General features: G+C 49.8%; 1 protein-coding gene across 1 annotated transcript in view; it reads right to left on the bottom strand.

Annotated features, from left to right (window-relative positions):
• Positions 1–10,307, bottom strand: part of IQGAP1 (IQ motif containing GTPase activating protein 1) — a 149,798-nt gene extending 139,491 nt beyond the window's left edge. The window contains exons 1-2 of the mRNA XM_090029158.1: positions 9,941–10,307; positions 479–578 (exon numbers count right to left, since the gene is read on the bottom strand). Of these exons, the coding sequence (XP_089885284.1) occupies positions 479–578; positions 9,941–9,995 (155 nt within the window). The 5' untranslated portion in view covers positions 9,996–10,307. The remainder of the gene's footprint in view (positions 1–478; positions 579–9,940) is intronic.
• Between the last annotated feature and the right edge of the window lie 6,161 nt (positions 10,308–16,468).

A 16,468-nucleotide genomic window follows, 5' to 3' on the forward strand; every position in this document is an offset into this window, starting at 1 on the left:
GAGCTGCACAATGGCAGTCGCCTGTGGCTTCTATCCTAGCAAACATAGCTAGATTTTCATGTGGACAGCAAAAGTTCTCCCTCTGGCCCCATGACTATTACTCTTGGAAACTCATTTTTACTGAAACTTCCAAAATTCAACCAAAGCCCAAGACCAACCTGTAAAATTTAAGCCAAAACAATTACACTTTAGCAGTTACAGGCAACTGAACATAGACTGCCTTATCTGTGCCATTACTCTTACCACTTAGAATGGAGACAAAGTGTATGCATGTATAAACAGTAAGATAACTGCAACACAGACTTCTGCAGTGTCTTTGCACACTATTTTCTTTTTCTTACAACAGATAGACATGTTATCTATGTGTCTACCTCAAGAGTCAACTCAGCAGCACGGCAAAGCACTAGCTGTATCCAACTATACCAGTAAGTAGGTACAATGATACCTCCCACCAGGTTTCAAACCCACTCCTACTTACCTCTTTGCTTCCTCCAGATGACAAAGATATTCATAAGCCACATTCTGAAGTCTCCTCTCATCCATCTCCTCTGCTGTGAGCCTCTCATTATCAAGGACAGCTGCAAACAGACAAAAATCCCCATCAGTCTTCAACTCACCTGATAAGCTGATACTCAGATAAACCTAGAATGACTTCAGCAATTCGTACATAGTTTCATAGTTGTTTCTCCTTTTAGTATGGTGAGATGAGCATGCTATTGATATTCCAGGAGGAGTGTATGTAATGCTAAAGCCATCTCCAAGGAGAGCCATCCCCATGTACACTGCCTTATTACCATATTTATATTACGGTAGTGCCTTGAGGCCCTGAAGACATTAGGGCACCATCATGCAGGGCCCTGCAGAAACACAGGTACAGCCCCTGACCTGAAGGGCTTACAGCGGGGGGGGGGGCAAACACATTCAGTCTGGCCTGAGAGTACAAAGCTGCCAACTCACTGGATCGGGCCCACAGGCAGCTGGCGGCTGCAGCTGCTGTGAGGTGCAGGGCTGGCAGGCGGGACTGCTTCCACCCAGCGGCACTGCCCTTGATGCTGCAGCATCAGCTGTGGACCTGGGCACAGAGGATGGGTGGCAGCGTCAGCTGTGGCTGCCACCGGCAGGTTCAGGAGCCCCAGCAGGCCAGCACAGAACCTGGTGGCAGCATCCACAGCTCCCAGTGCAGCAGAAGCTCCTGCCCGGAGCCCCAACCTGGAACCTGCTGACAGTGTCAGCCATGAACCTGGGCAGCAGCTTCTGCCACGCTGGGCGGGCTGCAGCACCAGCTGTGAAGCTGCCGGCAGGTGCCACGTCTGGGCTCTGGAACCTGCTGGCAGCACCCACAGCTGATGCCACTGCCTGCCTGCTGTGGTGGAAGTTGCCATCTGGGTCCACAGATGAGCTACGGGGCTCCTGGCAAACTAGAGCTCCAGCTGGGCTCTGGAGGGAGGGAGGGGGAGAAAGCTAGGGAGAGGAGAGAGACAGATAGACAGAGAAAAGATGAGAAGACAGACAGAGAGAAGAGGAATCACAGAGAGGGGGAGATATGGATGTCGCTTTTGACAGGTCTCCAAAACTCATTAAGTGGCCCCTCAACTGAAATAATTGCTCACCCCTGGTTTACAATATTAGCTGACAAGATAAAGGAAGGGAAGGAAGGGAAAACATAAAGAAGACAAGTGAATTGCCTAAGTTTTCATGACAAGGCAGTGAAAGAACAGGAAACAGAACTCACGTCACCCGATTCCCAGGCAAAAGCCCCATCCCAAGTTACCCAACTCCCAGCCAAGAACCTCATCCACTGGACCACACAGGTCCTTTGCACTGCTCTTATTCATCACTCCTCCAAACCATCACTAATGGAGTGTTAAAGCTGGCCCCAGATTTTCATTACCATGAAGCAAACATAGGACTAAGCTGACCTTTCCGTTAAAACAAAGCAAAATACAATAATCAAGCAGTCAATCTCCTCGCTCTCCCCTCTGCTACAGGTCACTGGCACAAAAATCTTGTCTTCTCCCTTCTCATCTCTGCTTGCTTCATTGAACCAACCCTGTCCCTTCTGAACTTTCACACTGACTCATCTATGTCCCCACCCTCTCAGTGTCATCCAATTCTTCCCCTTCACTATACAAGCCCGGTTACGCATCTTAAACTTAAACCATCGTAAAACCCCACCATCCCCCCACCTACCTCTCCAACTACTGCTCTATCTCTTTGTTTCTGAAATGAAGGATTGGAAAGGATCCCCTAGCTTAGCAAGCCCAGCCCAGTCCCTTGTTAGGAGACTCCGCATCACAATTCCATTCATCGATGTTTGAGCCCTGACAACGCGCTCCCAGCCCACACTGCCTACAACTACCGCCCGGGGTTCCTCTCCTTCAGCTCTTCCCTGGGCTCTCCCCAGTTTGGCTTTGAGTCTGCATGGAGACCGTTCTCACTAAAGACTCTAATCGTTCTGTCCTGGGAAGGCTCAGAGCCAGCCTTCCATCCGCATCCGCCTTGGCCTGTCAACTGCCTTCATCACAATCAACTGTGGCCCGCCTTTTGACCTCATCTTCCCTTAGCTTTTGTGACTCCGTCTCCTTGCTTTCCCCTTCCCTCTCTCACATTTCTCTTACAACATCTTAGAACCATAGAAAAGTCAGGCTGGCAGAGCCCCCAGGAAGTCGCATCTAGTCCAGCCGCCTCCTAAAGGCAGGAACATCCCTGACTCATGCATCCTAAACAAGTTTTTAACCTGCTCCTGAAAATTTCCAACAGTGGTGATCTCACAACTTCTCTATGCAGCCTGTCCCAGTGCTTGACCACTCTCATGAAGTTCTTCCTAGTCTCCAGCTTAAATTTCCCCTGCTGCAGTTTGAGGCCATTGCTCCTAGTCCTGCTCCCTATGGCCACAAAGAAGTCTCTAATCTTCATCCTCTCTTTACCCATCCTCCAGGTATTTCATAGTTTCATAGTTTCTAGGGTCGGAAGGGACCTGAGCAGATCATCTAGTCCGACCCCCTGCCATGGCAGGAAAGAGTACTGGGGTCAAATGACCCCAGCAAGATGTTCATCTAACCTCCTCTTAAACACCCCCAGGGTAGGAGCCAGCACCACTTCTCTTGGAAGCTGGTTCCAGACCCTAGCTGCCCTGACTGTGAAGTAGCGCCTTCTGATATCTAGCCTAAATCTCCCCTCTGCCAGCTTGTGACCGTTATTCCTGGTCACTCCTGGCGGTGCTCGGGGAAACAGGGACTCCCCCAGTGCTTGCTGATCCCCACTGACTAGTTTATAACAGGCCACAAGATCCCCCCTCAGCCTTCTCTTGTGGAGGCTGAACAGGTTCAGGTCCCGTAGCCTCTCCTCGTAGGGCCTGCCCTGCTGTCCCTGACCATGCGAGTGGCCTCCTCTGGACCCTCTCCATGGTGTCCACATCCCTCCTGAAGTGCAGTGCCCAGAACTGGATGCAGTACTCCAGCTGCGGCCTGACCAATGCCGCATAGAGGGGGAGGATCACCTCCCTGGACCTGCTCGAGATGCATCTGTGGATGCATGCCAAGGTGCGGTCGGCCTTCCTGACTGCCTCCCCACACTGCCGGCCCATGTTCATCTTGGAGTCAATGATGACCCCCAGATCCCTTTCCGCCTCCGTGCTGACAAGAGGGGAGTTCCCCAACCTGCAGGTATGGTGCCGGTTGTTCCTCCCCAGGTGCATCACCTTGCACTTGTCTGTGTTGAAACCCATCCTATTCTCGTCCGCCCACCCTTGTAACCTGTCTAGGTCTGATTGTAGCCTGTTGCATCCTTCCAGTGTGGCCACGTCCCCCACATCTTAGTGTCATCAGCAAATTTGAACAGGGTGCTTTTTACCCCCTCGTCCACATCACTGATGAAGATGTTGAACAGTGCAGACCCGAGGACCGAGTCCTGGGGCACCCCACTGCCCACGTCCTCCCAGGTTGAGAAGGACCCATCCACTACCACCGTCTGGGTGTGGCCCTCCAGCCAGTTGGCAACCCATTTGACTGTGTGGGTGTTTATACCACAGCCCCCAGTTTCTTAATGAGAACAGGGTGAGAGACAGTGTCAAAAGCCTTCCGGAAGTCCAGGAAGACGATGTCCACTGCTACCCCTGCATCTAATGATCTGGTGATCTGATCGTAAAAGGCCACTAGGTTGGTCTGACAGGACCTGCCACTGATGAACCCGTGTTGGTTGCCCCTAAGCATGCAGTCTCCTGCTGGCCCCTCCTGGATGTGTGCCAGCATAATTTTCTCGAACACCTTGCCCAGGATCGAGGTAAGACTAAGCGGCCTATAGTTTCCTGGGTCCTCCTTCCTCCCTTTTTTGAAGATGGAGACCACGTTGGCCCTCTTCCAGTCCTCCGGTACCTCACCAGAGCACCACGAGTGCTTGTAAAGTTGTGCCAGGGGACTTGCAATGACCTCGGCCAGTTCCTTTAGTACTCTAGGGTGGAGATCATCCGGGCCGGCTGACTTGAATACGTCCAACCCCTCCAGAAGCTCCCTAACTAAATCCTTGCTAACCCGTGGCCCAGGTGTACCTCCCCCGGGGCCCGGGGAGGGTCCAGCAGGGAGGTGGCTGTTCTGGTCCCTACTTAGGAAGACGGCGGCAAAGAAATCGTTAAACGTGTTAGCTTTGCCGTCTGGTGTGATGACCAAGTTTCCCATGGCGTCCTGCAAGGGCCCCACATTACCCGGGACCTTCTTTTTACCCCCTACGTATTTAAAAAAGGACTTCTTATTGTCCTTAATCTGGGAAGCTCGCCCCAGTTCCATCTTTGCCTTGGCCTTCCTAACTGCCCCCCTACATCACCAAGCAACTACAGAATAGCCCTCCCTGGTGATGACCCCTTCTTTCCATTGGGTGTACGCCTCCTTTTTAGCAAGGAGACATTCCCAAATGCTTTTGGTGAGCCACGGAGGCTTGTATGCTCTCCTGCTCCCTTTGATCCTCATTGGGATTACCTTCCTTTGGGCTTGGAGGATCGTCTCCTTAAGGAGCGACCACTCTCCTTGGACACCTGGCTCCCCTCCCCTCCGGGACCTCAGCACATCCCCGACTATCCTCCTTAGGTCGCTGAAGTTTGCCCTTCTAAAATCTAGGGCCGCTGCCTTACTGCATGCCTTTGCCACCTTGCGCTGGATGGTGACTCCCAGCAGGCGATGACCGCTGTCGCCCAGGTGGTCGAGCACCCGCAGCCCCTGCACCAGGTCATCACCCGTGGCCAGCATGAGGTCCAACAAGGCGTCCCCCCGGTGGGGCTGTGCACCTCCTGGGTTAGATGGAGGTCCTGCGCTCTGGCCAAGAACCGACGTGAGCGGTCAGACCTGGCTGACTGCTCTTCCCAGCAGATGTCTGGGAAGTTCAGGTCTCCCATGACTACCACATCCTTAGCCTTCGCTACCTCTGTGAACTGACCCAAGAATTCCTGGTCAAGCTCTTCTCCCTGGTTGGGAGGTCTGTAGTAGACCCCCACCGTTAAGTCCCTTTCCCCTCAACTGCCCTGTACTCTAACCCAAAGCACTTCAGAGTGCCCCTCTCCTGACTCCTTGCTAATTGACGAGGATGTGTATTCCTCCTTAATATAGAGCACCATGCCCCCACCTCTCTTTCCTGTCCTGTCCCTCCTGTACAGCCTATAGCCCTTGACATTGACCGCCCAATCGTGTGTTTCGTCCCACCACGTTTCTGTAATCCCCACTATGTCCGGGCTGGTGTCAGCTGGCAGGAGGGTGAGTTCCTCCTGCTTGTTGCCCATACTACGAGCGTTTGTGTAGAGGCATTTGAGGCCTCCCATGGGTGTGTGTACTGACCCCTTATCAAATCTGAAGACTACTATCAAATCCCCCCTCAGTCTTCTCTTCTCCAGACATGAGTCATGTTTTCCAGGCTTCACCATTTTTGTCGCTCTCCAGTGGACTCTTTCTAATCTGTCCATGACCTTCCTGAAGTGCAGGTCTCACTACTGGCCCCCGTACTCCAGGAGAGACCACACCTTCAATCTGCAAGTGACACTCCTCTTAATACAACCCAGTATGTCATTGGCTTTTTTTTTTTGCAGCAAGAGCTTACTATTAGCTCATATTCAGCTTACAGTCCACTTTAACCCCCAGGCCTTTTCTGCAGTACTGCAGCCGACGCAAGCTTGTGCATCCGCCCTTCAACTATCCCTGGGATATGGAAGTCTTGGTAGATCACAGACTCAGCATGAGTCTGCAGTGTGACGCAGCTGCACAAAAGATGAATGCAGTTTTGGGATACGTTAGCTGTAAGACACAGGATGGGATAATGCCTCTGTACTCATCACTGGTCAGGCTTCAGAGCTGTGTGCACTGTTCTAGGCTCTAAATCTTAAAAAGCACATGGAGAAGTCAGAGAGGGTCCAGAAGCAAGCAAAGGTGTTAAATGGCTTAGATGACAAGTCAAATGAAAGGTTGAAGGAAATAGGTATGTTTAGTTTGTGGAAAAGGCGCTGAAGAGGGGACGTGATAGAAGTCTTCAAATATCTGAAATGCTGGTGTAAATAGAAGGGAGAACGTCTGCTTCCTCATTGTACAGAGTAGGAAACAGCAGCAAAGTAGGTTTAGACAAGCTATCAGGAAGAACTTGTGCACTTTTTGAACAGCGAGGCAGTGGAATAGATTGCTAAAGGAAGCTGTGGACTCTCCATGACTGAGAAGTTCAAGAAGGGCATTTATACACCCGCTCTGGGGGGCACTTTAATTAAAGTGCCCGGAGCATCTCATGCACTGTGCTTAAAAATGGCAGTGGATAAGCATTGGTCAGGGAGGATCTAGACGTAGCTACTCCTATGCTCTACTATGGGTATTTCCCAGGTTTCTGGCCTTTGCTGGTTCCCAGATGGGGCTGGGAGGGAATTTTTCTCCCCCTACTGCTATGTGTTTTAAGAGTTTGTTTGTTTTTTTGCTTTCCTCAGAAGTATTTTACTGGGGTGTGCCTATGCTCCTGCTGGCACTTACACCCAGAGGCTCCTGGCTAAGGCCAGACCAATCACTATATTGGGGGTCAGGAAGGAATTTTACCTCGCAGTCAGATTCGTACAGACCGAGGGGTCACCTTCCTCTAAAGCGAGTGAGGGATGGCTCTCTTCTTTGGACCTCGAGTGTTTTTAACAACCTTGCAGCAGCAGGACGCTGGCCACCATGGTCCCCCTGCTTTACCCGTGGCAGGTTCAGGTGTCGTTGTGTGACTGTGTCACGGCTGACCACGCAGTTTTGCTTAGAGGTTAGCTAATGGATTTGCCTCATGCAGGTGACTGGATTAGATGACCTCTGGAGAATCCTTCCAGCCCTGCTTTTCCACAGGTTTGTGATTCACACTGTGAGAAGCAAGGATTTCTAACAGCAATATCTCTGATCGGACCACCTGCATAGTTTCATAGACATTAGGGCTGGAAGGGACCTCGGGAGATCATCGAGTCCAGCCCCCATTGGGATAGCGTTAGACAGGCTTTCAAACGAAACACTGTCAGTATCTAATCTTGGCTCAGCCATTACTTTTTTTGGAAGTTTGAGACAAAGGGGAAAGATGACAACTACATAATTTGGTAAAAATGGATATTTGCGGACTCCTTCTGAACCGAAGTGAGCTGACAGCACAACTGCTGTTATAACACTGTCTGATTCTTCCTATTTTATGGGGCACAACTTCAAACTCTGGCTATTTAGGGTGAAATTTTGCATACTGGTTGCTAACCTCAGGCTGAATCATTCTGAAAATTTTCAGACAAGGAGGTTCAGCCATTTCCAAGAATACGTGGAGAGAAAAATATATTTTGCCCATTTTGAAAGAATTTGGTGACATTTGTTTTGAGAAGCTCTAGCATTGCCATTCTTTTGAACAGGAACTTGGCATTTCGTACATGGATGGCCTTTACATCAAAAAAGTGCCTTTTGCTGTCTTGTGAAAACCTACCCAAATCTGGTCAATCTATAAATCCTTTGGGGGAAGGGGCTAAAACTGCCCTTCACAGTGGCTTAGTGATTTTCACAGCCAAATCCCAAAAAGATTTCAACTGCATCTAGCAGAGTCTAATCTGTGTTTTTTAACATAATTAAGCTGCAGGCTGCCATTAATGGAGACAGGGTCTTGTGCAACACTGTCTCGCATTTCACATCTGCCTAATGATACAGTATTTAAAATACATAATCACATACTATTATTTCCTAGCTATCCCAGACTCATTTAGCATGCAATTAGCAAGGCAGCTAAGCACCTGTACTTTTGTTTCCACTACTACTAAACAGAGACCCCTTACCTTACTCAGTATACATAGTGTTCAAACCTAACAGCTGGAGCTGGTCCTACTTGGAGCAGGGGGCTGAATTAGATATCCCTTCCAACCCTCATTTTCTATTATTCACCCATTTACACACAAGCATATTCAAAGCAAGATCCATTTGCTTCTATGCAATTTTGACAAATTAGGTCTCAAAGCAGCCATAAATCCACATGACCACTTTTTTCATTCTTTTGGAAGCCAAGCCTCATCCACCTTCTAACTTGTACTGAGAATGAAACCGGGAGCCTGTGAAAAGAAGGGTGTGCAGTCACGTCATTCACCATGCAGATACAGAAGGGGCAGAGGTAAAGCTACAACATTAACGCTACAGTTTCTCAACTTTTCAATGTTAAAAATTACATTAGGACTGCAAACTGAAACACATTATGTATCGATTTAGAAAGGAGACATTCTCTTTGTGCAGAAAACAGGAATAGTCTTGCAAGAACCAAAATGTTCATGTATCAAATGAAGCAAGAGGAGACATATGGAAGGACAGCCGGGCGTCTGATGCAGGCGAGTAGGAGGCATGAAGAGAGAACCAGGTACCTCACGCTGGAGAAAACGTGCATATGGACTGCAGCCCACCTCCACTGCACAACGCTGGGCTGTTCACATGGGAGAGGGACGCACATAGGAGAAACTGGAAACTTCACCATGTTCAGATCCTAACCCGGAGGGTTTGTGCAGCATCTGCAAGTCGCAACAGGCACCTTTGTGCTCCTGTTACTTTCTGAGAAAGGCTCTAGAAAGGGCCCAGGTGGCATTCAAGGGACCGGAAGGGGTCAGGTGAGAGAGTATAAGCCTGGGCCCGAGCTGGGGCAAGTATGGGAGGAAGACCTCCCAAACTGGAGGGCAGCAGAGAAGCCCCTGACTCACACCAGGGATATGCTTGAGCCTGGGAGCAGGGCAGGCAAGTAGAATATTGTGGGCCTGCCTGGAAAACACTGGTGGTTTGGGCCTGGGACCAGGGGTGGTGGAGATGCCAGCTGGCCTGGGAGCAGGGCCGGAGCCCAGGAACAGGGCAAAGGAAGAACTAGAGCTGGGGCTGGGGAGAGCCCAGCCCCAGAGAAGGCAGAGGCAGGACAAGAAAGCCCGTTGAAATGACCCAGCCCGGGAGCGGGGCCTGAACCGAGTCATCGTTAGTAGCATGTGTGAGGCCTGGGTGCAGCTAGAAGGCGGGAGGCGGCCAGGAAATCAGCCCTGGAGGTGACAGATGAGCAGGGAGAGGTAGCTGGTGAAGGGGGGATCCCCAGGCAGCATCTCTTCCTGGACTCGCACGTGGTCAAGGCCTGGCAGGCGAGGAGGGCAGCAGGCCCAGGGCCTGGGGAAAGCAAAGGCCGAGCAGCCCGGGGTGTCACGGCCACCCCCGCGGGCCGTCATGCCCGGCACAGGCGCAGGACTCGGGCGCTCCCGCGCAAGGCGGGAGGGGCAGCGCTGAACAAGCCTCGTGTTAGCTGGCAACGCGGCAGGAGCGAGCGAGCGGGCTGCAAGCCCCCTGCCCGTCGCCCAGGCTGCTGCAGAGGAGCCGGGTGCCCCCCCCCGGCCCCTGGCAGGTCCCGCCACGAAGCGCCGCTCGGGGACCGGACTCGCGGCAGGAGCGCGGCGCTGCCCCGCCGGGCCGGTACTCACAGCCGTAGTGGGGCCGGGCCACCCCGGGGCCGTCCGCTTCGTCCGACAGCGACATGGCGCTGGGGCGCGCTGCGCGGGGCTGGGGCCGGCGGTTCCTGTTCCTGCTCTGCCCGGGCGCGGCGGCGGGGAGGAGCCGCCCGCGCCCCGGATCCCGCCCCGCCCCGCCCCTGCCGCGGCGGACGCCCCCGCTCCGCGCCCGGCGGCTGACGGGAGCGGACACGAGCACGTCGCTGTCTCCCGGCACGGGGGGCGCGCAGGACTTCAGCCAGCAGCCCCCGCCCCGCGGCAGCGCGCCCGCCCGTGGCTGGCCGCCGCCGCCGCCGCCTGCACACGCTGCGGTCACCGTTACGCGCCGATGGCCACCTTGTCGCCGGGCCCAACACTTCGGCAGATGCTTTCAAGACCGAGGCAGGCAGAGAGCACGCGCCCTGTCCGCGTGAGTAGCACCCTCTCCTCTGCGCTCACACCCAAACACCCACGGCACTGGGTACCGCCCAGCCAAGGAGGCGTTACTTGGCCGTGGCGTGCCCATGCCTGGACGGTACCAGCACCGGTTCTTACCGCAAAGATCTGCGCAACTCTTTGCGGCGGGGGCGTAAACGGTTCATCAACGGGGCGGGCAAGGCAAGCCCCGTGCTCGTGCCAGACCGCGGCGGCATGCCCAGCCCCTCTGCTTGGCATGCCCACCTCAGGGCAGACACTGGGCAAGGGGCTGGGGCTGCGCTGCCACAACCAGGCGCAGGCCCCTCACGGTTCCCCTGCCATCCATCCCCACACCCTGACACCTTACAAGTCCAGGTTGTGGGCGCCTGGCATAGATCGTAGAGAAGCAGGGCTGGAAGGAACTAAACAGGTTTCTTGAAAAAGCATTAGTTGGTTCAGATTTGGTCCAAATTTTAGGTTTGCCCACCCCCTGCCAAAAAAAAAAAAAAAATAATCAAAGCTCTTTTCAGCTGAATACCTCCCATCAATAGTTGTTTTGTTTTTAAATCTTCCTATAGAAGTAGGAAACGTGACCCTGGCATGTGGACGTGGACACAGGAATATAGGATTGGACAACACCTCCTGGGTCACTGAGTCTAGAAGTCTCCTGCTTTTGCAGGGAACCGCACCATGTAACCACGTCCACACACTGATGCTCCACTGTAAAACAAGTCCAGTTTCTTGCCCCCACTTCTCCTATTGGGAGGCTTTTCCAAAACCTCACTCCTGATGGTTATGAGCCTTCTAATTATTCACAGCTACATTAATCTCCATTTGTTCTTGTGCCAGCATTGTCTTTTATTTTTAAACAGTTTTCTTTCCCAGCCATGATGTTTACCGCCTTCCTGTATTTACAAATAACAATCACATCACACTGCATCTGTCTTTGTTTCACTAGATTAAACAAACCAAACTCTCTATTCCCCAGAGCATCCCAGTAACCCTTGTCTATACCTGTTCCTGTCCGAATTCCTCTTTCAACTAACTGGAATTGTATGCAGTCTTTCAGAGGTCTCGCCAATGCCTTATGAAACATCAGAGGTGCAAACACATTGTAGAAAGCAAACCAGGCCATCTACCTGGGCAGCACCATGTTACCAAGAGAGAGCTCAGTGGCATCAGAGCCGGGAATAATATCCACATTTATTATGCTCAACAACACCTGCAAAGCAAAGATATGCAGCCCTGGAACCACAGTGGAGAGTAGTCTTTACAACTCCAACATAATCTGTGCTACAGTAGGGCTGCAAGAGTTGGAGATTTTCCAAAACATTATACAGGAAACAGAACATCCTCAAAAACAAGAACCTGTGAAAGGTTGTGGGCACTGCATGGGCAGTCTTCCAAACCACTCAAGAGGTCCAAGAAATCCCCAACCAGCAGCTCACCTCCACCAGAATCAGAGGGAACCATTAGACATCTGAGGCACATTGTTTCCAGATACCAGCACAAAGATTCCCACATGAACTAACTGGTGTGAGTAAGGAGAGCTTCCCTGGGAAACTTTCAGAACAGCCCTTACCAAGGAGGGCAGAGCAGTAAATCTCAGCACCACAAGGCAAATGGAAGCAGCAACAAATAAGAGAAAAATTAAAAGAAATGAATGCATGTCCTGTGTGCCCGTGTCAATGGGGAAGGCTGTAATGGAAATACCTCACCATCCTAGGATCACTGCCACATCACAACTGAAGTTCTAGTCCTCCATTTCATTGCTGAAGCTTCTTGTAGCAGTGTACAAGCAACGCAGGTTCTTCCTCTTTGACCTTTCCCAATTTCCCACGGCAATTATTTACCTAGGATACAAAACCCAACATTTTAAACAATGGCTTTTTTGGTTGCAAACTCATTACTAGATACAAAGTTGCTTCAAAGATTTTATTTCTTCCCCTTTGTGCATATGATGCAGCTGACACTATTTCTCCACAGAACACCTACATTATTCCATTTGCAGGATGAATGCCATTCAGTGAACAGGACAGGACTTCTTTTCCTTCCTATTCACTGAGGGGACTGCCTCCCAACTCTGGGAGAGGATAGAGGATTGCCTCCCATCTAAACCCTGCACGAAATTCCTGTGCCTCAGTGAAAACACCCAATGTGGGGTACCTAAGATTTGACTGTCAGAGCACTTCTTGTGTTTTTGTGCATTCAGAGCAAGGTACAGACACTGATCTTTGGAACAACACCTCTGGGAAACTAGGGATACTGTAATCCCCATTTGACAGATGAGGAAGGTGGAAAGGAAGATGCAGTGATTTGCCCCAGGCTACACAGTGAGTCACTGGTGGAGCAGGATTCTAACTTGGGACCTCTGATTCTCAAAGCCATGCTGCTTCTGCAGCTCCCAAGGGTGTCAGCTGCAACCTGAGTAACCCTTTCAAAAACCAGGCATCGGGTGTCTCAAGTCTGGTGCTCAGGTAACTAGGGTCATTAGTACTGTCATTGTCCAAATGCCACCTGTTTGCTATACTGCCAACTCTGGGTTTTGAAACAGCTCTTATTTTAACGAGAGTAAAAACAACCATAGCCCAAGTTTCCCTTGGGTCATGCTGCTCTTCTCTTGTCAGGATCAGCCATGCACTTTCCTAACTTGCTCCTGTCCCAAAAGGCATCCTGGGTGGGTTTCCATCGAGTCCAAACTTCTGTGCCCGTCTGTCCAGAGGGAGATGTCTTTGTTCGATAAAATATTCAATTGCACGATTTGCTTACCAACTCATCCTTCAAACTGTATGTTATGAAATGAGAGGAGCACTGACTTCTACCTTTCCCAATGTCTGGTGATCTATTGGGAAAACTGAAACCTTTCCCGGAGGAGGGAATGTTTTATTATTCACTTGGATAGTGCCCAATATAATGGGGCCCTGATCTTTGATAAGGGTCTTTTGGCACTGCTGGAATAGAAATGAATACATGTAATTAGTTGGAAAAGACTATTGAAAATGGAAATGACTCCTCCCTTCCCTGTTTTTTAAACAATTTGCAAAGATCTGGCAAGTAGACAGGGTCTCTGTTGCTGTTCTGTCCTAAGGCAGCATCCTACTCAATTGCATCCCTTTCTTTTTCTAACTGGGAAATAATCCCTAATTAAGGAAATATGCTGGGGCAGCTCCTGTGCCAGTTACATGGCAGCAGAGAAGACTGGGCGAGTATTGGAAGTCCAGCAGACTCCCCAGTTACCGTGTGCGCCCTGGCACTGTCAGCCATGCACTAGGCACAGAGAGCTGGGTCTCTATCAGTGGTCTGAGCTGTGGCTGCTGCTACATGCTCATTAACATCCAGAAGCAACCAGAGCTCTCACCAAAACCCCTGGAGAATTCAGTAGGCCATTTTCATTCTACTTCATCCAGCTTTTTGTCAGTTTAAATACACTTCTGCTACAGCCTCCTGGGATTTTACTATCCAGTATCTGTTTTCAGGGACACTCATTCAAAGCGAGTCTCTGGAAAACAGCTACATTTTAGGAAGAAATGGCATTTTGATTGTAAAGGCCAAGCTGGAAATGAGATCCAAGCTGAATTAACTCTTCCAAGCCCACTGCTGAATTTTCCTCAAGTAGCATAATGTGCATAAAATGCACGGTCAATCCAGTTAATCTGTGCCTTAAAGAATTTGCCCCCATGTCTGTAAGGTATTTAGTGTGGCATCCAAGACTGTTTGGAAGGACAATTCGTGCAAAAGACACTCCCCCTCCCCATACAAAAATTACAGCCCCATACTCCCACTCAAAATGTAATTCCCAAGATCACTCCCAATCAAGCTTTTGCTCTAGATGCCCTAGCTTGCTGGGCTTGACTTGTGAACTGCACGGGTCCTTTGCACACATATTAGAACCTTTCTGAGACAGTGATCCCCATCTGGCATTAGAAAGGAATACACATAGGTGCAGAAGAGGTGCCAAGCTGGGTACAGGCTACTAACAATACTTTCGGGTGTCAAGCTCTTTCACTCCCTTTCAAGTCCATTTCCTTCTACTCTGCCTTCAGTTGCTCTTACTGCTATTCTTTTAATACAATCTATGAGAAACTTGGGGGGGTATTCTTTTCCAACACCCCTGTACCCTGCAACTCCATAGAATGCAAGGAGAGATCTTTTCCAAGCCAACACTTATTTCCTGCCACCACCTCAATGATCAATGGTAAAGCAGTGGGGAAGGATGATAAGGAATTCATCAGCCAGTTACCCCAAAGGACCACTCGCATCAATATCATTGTTAGATTTCTAAGAAAACTACCAAAACACTGTTTTTAATTGTATAGTGTTTATCACCAGGGTAACACACTTGGTATCTGTATGCACAGATTTATCATCAGAAGTTATTACACATGCTGCAATTAATTCATTTCAGCATTTCTATCAAATAGGTTCAGCACTGGTGGTGTGTCTGCATTAATACAGGGGATTCTGGCATTGTTTGCTCTGAAAACTCAGGTGCTCCCATCTCCAGTTATCAAAAACACTGCTACAAGGATCTTCAGATTTGCCTGCTGCTCTAACCACATCCAACCCTTCTTCTGGATCCTTGGATTCTCTTCATTTTCCACATCATTGCTTGGGTATGTGTCATGTTCAATGTCTACAACTACAATGACCCCTTAAAAGCTGTGCAGTTTTTGTGAATAGTGGCTGACTTGCCACTTGCTTTGTTTTTTCGCTGTGGGAGGAGCTGTTTCAGCATTAATTGCTGCAGCACAGACTGACTCTGCGTGCTGACACTACACTGGATCTGGCTCATGGAGCAATCTTGCCTGCCGAATCAATACCACTCACCTGGCCCACAGGACCAAAGGGTTGAGCACCATTGCTCTGGATCACTGATACAGTATTGCTCAGGGGCAAGAACAGATCTTTGCTGGACGTTGCAAGAAATACCCCATGCAAAAATGATTCCTGATCTACAGTTACTTTGAAATCTAGCAGTTGGTCTGTCTTAATCTAGTTAACATATGATGCATTCATTTTGTGCACTTTAAATTTTTAGCGCTAATAAAAGTTCAAACCCCACTGAAAGTCTCAAGTGCAGAAACCATACACAACCTACTGTGAACAGTCACATGTTGGTGTCTCAAGTGGGTGAAGCTTGGACAGATTTTATTATCTTTTTTTGTTTTAGTTTGGCCCCTGGCTTCCTGTGCTCTTAACACAATATAAAACCCTCTCAAGCCACTCCTGCTCTTCTTTGCACATCTTAAAATACAAAAAAGGTTTCTGTAGGGAGGACTGGGATAAATTGTTCTCTGTGTTCACAGGGGTCAGGACAAGTACCAAGGGGCTTAAACTGAAATGAGAGAAATCTAGGTTAGATAACAGGTTGGTTGAGCATAGGAAAAGATTATCTAGAGAGGCTGAGGAATCTGTCATTACAAGTTTTTAAGCACAAGTTAGGTAAATATTTGTCTGGGATGTGGTAGACAGGGACGATCCTCCCTTGAGCAGGGATTTGGTCTTAATGATATGGAGACTTCTTGCGGGCCTATTTTTCTATGATTTTATGAATCGTGATCTAAACGCTCTTTCCGTAGACCAGTGGAAGGAAAAAAACCTGTCCAACAGCATCTCAAATGTCACTTCCTACCTGCTTCTACAACTTCCCTGACCTCTGTGAGCAGCTGGAAACATTAGTTGGTTTAGATCAGTAACAGCCCATTTCATTATGGGCCTCTTGGGTCCTCTTCCTGGTAGAATCAAGCTGTTTCTGTGTTCTCGAGGGGTTGGGTGAAATCTCTGATGTAACTTTAAAGCCACATCAGTGTAAGTAACATGCTTCTGGTGATATTTTATTGATTTAAATTAGACTGAAAATACCTCTGAGGAATGAATCATAGAATCATAGAGGTAGGGTCGAAAGGGACCTTGTAGATCTTCAAGTCCGACCCCCTGCCTGGGTGGGAGAAAAGACTGGACTCAAATAAGATTGCCTGTGACTTACCTCGTCTGTACCCTGAGATGTTACATGGTTAAGATAAACCACAGCGTTTAGTAACAAAAAGAGCAACCACCAGAGCTAAGGGAGGAAGTGCTGTACTGTCCCCACTCGCTGGAGGCAGT

The sequence above is a fragment of the Crocodylus siamensis genome, chromosome 15 (assembly GCF_052110815.1).
Source record: "Crocodylus siamensis isolate JL-2025a chromosome 15, ASM5211081v1, whole genome shotgun sequence".
NCBI lineage: Eukaryota > Metazoa > Chordata > Crocodylia > Crocodylidae > Crocodylus > Crocodylus siamensis.